At 42.2% G+C, this 2808-nt stretch overlaps 2 protein-coding genes across 2 annotated transcripts in view; one reads left to right on the forward strand and one right to left on the reverse strand.

Annotated features, from left to right (window-relative positions):
- The window catches only part of LOC109463024 (ubiquitin-like protein 7), a 6544-nt gene extending 4462 nt beyond the window's left edge, over positions 1–2082 (forward strand). The window contains exons 8-9 of the mRNA XM_019759692.1: positions 734–895; positions 1188–2082. Coding sequence (XP_019615251.1) covers positions 734–895; positions 1188–1310 — 285 coding nt within the window. The 3' untranslated portion in view covers positions 1311–2082. The remainder of the gene's footprint in view (positions 1–733; positions 896–1187) is intronic.
- The window catches only part of LOC109463026, a 9047-nt gene that overhangs the window by 856 nt on the left and 5383 nt on the right, over positions 1–2808 (reverse strand). The gene's annotated exons all lie outside the window — the stretch shown is intronic.

The raw sequence follows: 2808 nt of genomic DNA on the forward strand, positions 1-2808 counted from the left end.
TGTGAACGAGGAAGCAGCAGTCAGGGGGAGCGTCAGGGGGGGTCCGAGTTCAGGTGGAGGGGGGTTGTTGGGATGGACTCTGAGGACGAGGATATGGAGACAGCTGACCAGGTAAGAATGTCCCTTGCTCACATGCTTCACTATTTTCAAGACAAAGGCTGCAGTGTGAACCATGATCCCCCTCCACTGGTTCTTATTGCCTTTTTCTTTAAATGGTATCCGTACATTGTAGCTGGCAGTAAACTATATTTAGGATTGAACTACAAACCTATGAACAACTTGTTTGAGTGTGCACATCCTCAGACAGGTGTTGACTTGTTACAGGGTGTAGGAGGCAATGACTCCCAGGCTGCCACACCCAGCCCCATCACACCTGTACAGCTGGCCTCTGCACTAGCAACAGCAGCCATGAACATGCAGCCACAGGGTGGACAGGAGGTGCTTCAGGTGGGCAATGTCATTCTGTTATGTGAATAGAATCTGTAATTGTGATGTGAAGCCTTTGCTCTTACAAAGCTGGATCGTGTTCAGTGTTACTGTTATGGAAAATGGGATGGTTCTATGTTCAAATTAGTGTTTGGTAATGTCCAGTCAAGATCTATATACATCTATGCCTGGTGTACATGTCTTGCTGTGCTTTTACCACATCTAGTAGCTACTGATATCTTGTTTTAAAATGGTGGTATGAGGACAGTTGTGTGACTTATAGTCCTGCATGTCATCTGCTGTACAGAGGCCGACTGCTAACACAAGTGGATCTAGTTCTGCCACCACACCCACTAGTTCTACTAATACAGCGTCTGCCAGTGGAGGAGAAGCTGCAGGCTCTCGACCAATGATAACCCAGGACCTGTTCAGTCAGGCCATGCAGCAAGCCCTGACAGCTGCCACCCAGGTACCAGTTCTACTGGTTGTCACACAAAACATTGCTGGTGTGGAGTCAGTAATGCATGGTTTCCCATGACATGTGATGTGTTGGTGTTCAGGTGGTGATGTAGACACTTGTGAATGTGACTGGAACAATTGACAAATCCCAGTTCCCTTCTCTGCAGGCCACCCCACTGTCTTGTTTTATCCACTCTTCACTGACAGCAGACTTTGAGAACCCCTTTCAGCTTCACTGCCCACTGCACTACCTTTAGTTTCTAGTCTGATGTTCTGTTCTAATATTGTGCGTGTGTGTTCAGTCCCAGCTGCAGCAGATGCGTGAGATGGGAATCACAGACGATGCCCTGAGTTTGCGAGCCCTGCAGGCCACAGGTGGAGACGTCCAGGCTGCACTGGAGCTCATTTTTGGAGACGGTCTATGAAATCACATAACAGCCTTACACGACATGGGAATGTGAATATAGACATTAGGCTCTGGAGTGACAGAAACAGTTTACGAGCTATGATTGTTGTACTAGATAAAGATGGTAATGGTACCCTGGGCCTATACATAAGCATTAATTTAAACTAGTACTGTATCTGAATATACGTTGGTCATGTTTCTTACTGGTATTGATTTATACATTAATTCATTCAATGACACTGTTCCTATGTAGTGGTTTAGTTCAATATTTTTGCCAGGCTCAGGAATACAAAATATCATGTGACATAATTAATTTCTGGCTATTAAAACATTCAGTTAATTTCAAAAATATTTACAATGGCAAAGATTTAGTTCTTTAATACTTACAAGATTTAACATTAGTTCAACCATGTCACTGCAACGATGAACAGTAGACCTGAAGGAAGTTTCTTTGTGAGAACAAGCTACTTATACATTGTATACTGTACATTCAAACAATCTATACAACATTAAATCAGGGAAGAATTTGTCATCCCTTAAGATAACAATTGTGCACTAACTAATTTGGCAACTGCCCTGTTTTTGAACAGAACCTGTCGTTAAGTCTGTCCCATGACAGTTATTTGCTGCAGCATTTGACACTGAACCCATTTGAGCCTGGAACAAAATCCTGCAGCAGTTCACTTCTACTCATCTGGAGATCAGCAACATGGGGAATATCTGTGGAACAACCAAAATATAATAACAAAAGTTACTTAATTTGTTATGCCTCTACCAGTATAATAAAAACAAGGAGAAACTGTCCATACTTTCCCGTCTTTCTGACTTGTTTAAATACAAATACACTTCAAACATTCTAGACATGTACATTAAAAGTACATCATGTATGTACACATTGTTCATTTTTGAAATTTCTAATACAGACATGGTACATGAATTACATATTCCACATATCAACCAGTAAAGGATTCAATAACAATGTCAGAACTGAAGTCTAGGACAAGGCCTGTGCAACTGACCATCCAGCCTGCTGTGTAAAAAGCGGTGTGGAGCCCTGCAGGAGTCACATGGATCAGGGCGTGCTTCGGTACTGGGCTCTGGCACTGGCAAACAGCAAAGACTATCTGACCTAGAAGGAACAATCAAACAAACAAGCTTGCTTATAAGCTGGTGGAAATAGAAATGTACACTATTTAAGACACATTTTGGCTTGAGAGATGTTACAATTTACTTTCTTGTTGTGGTAGAGTACAGCAAGATGGGTCCCACAAATGTTCTTACTTGTTGTTCCCTTGCTTGAACTGTGCTTCAGTTTGTGCTTCAGTTACTTCTTCATTTGAAGTTCTTTCATCAGAGCAGTCAGTGGGTTGCAGGATGCCCTCCCTGTGATCCTGGCTTCTCTTGGCTTGTAAAATGGTGCTTGATGAAGTACCAGTAACAGCAGTGACATACTCTACATGAAAGAAGTTTTGAGGATTTCAGACTCATTGTCAGTTTAATAATGTGAAAAAAAAATA

Source organism: Branchiostoma belcheri, unplaced genomic scaffold, assembly GCF_001625305.1.
Source record: "Branchiostoma belcheri isolate BF01 breed outbred unplaced genomic scaffold, Haploidv18h27 scaffold121, whole genome shotgun sequence".
Classification (NCBI taxonomy): Eukaryota; Metazoa; Chordata; class Leptocardii; order Amphioxiformes; family Branchiostomatidae; genus Branchiostoma; species Branchiostoma belcheri.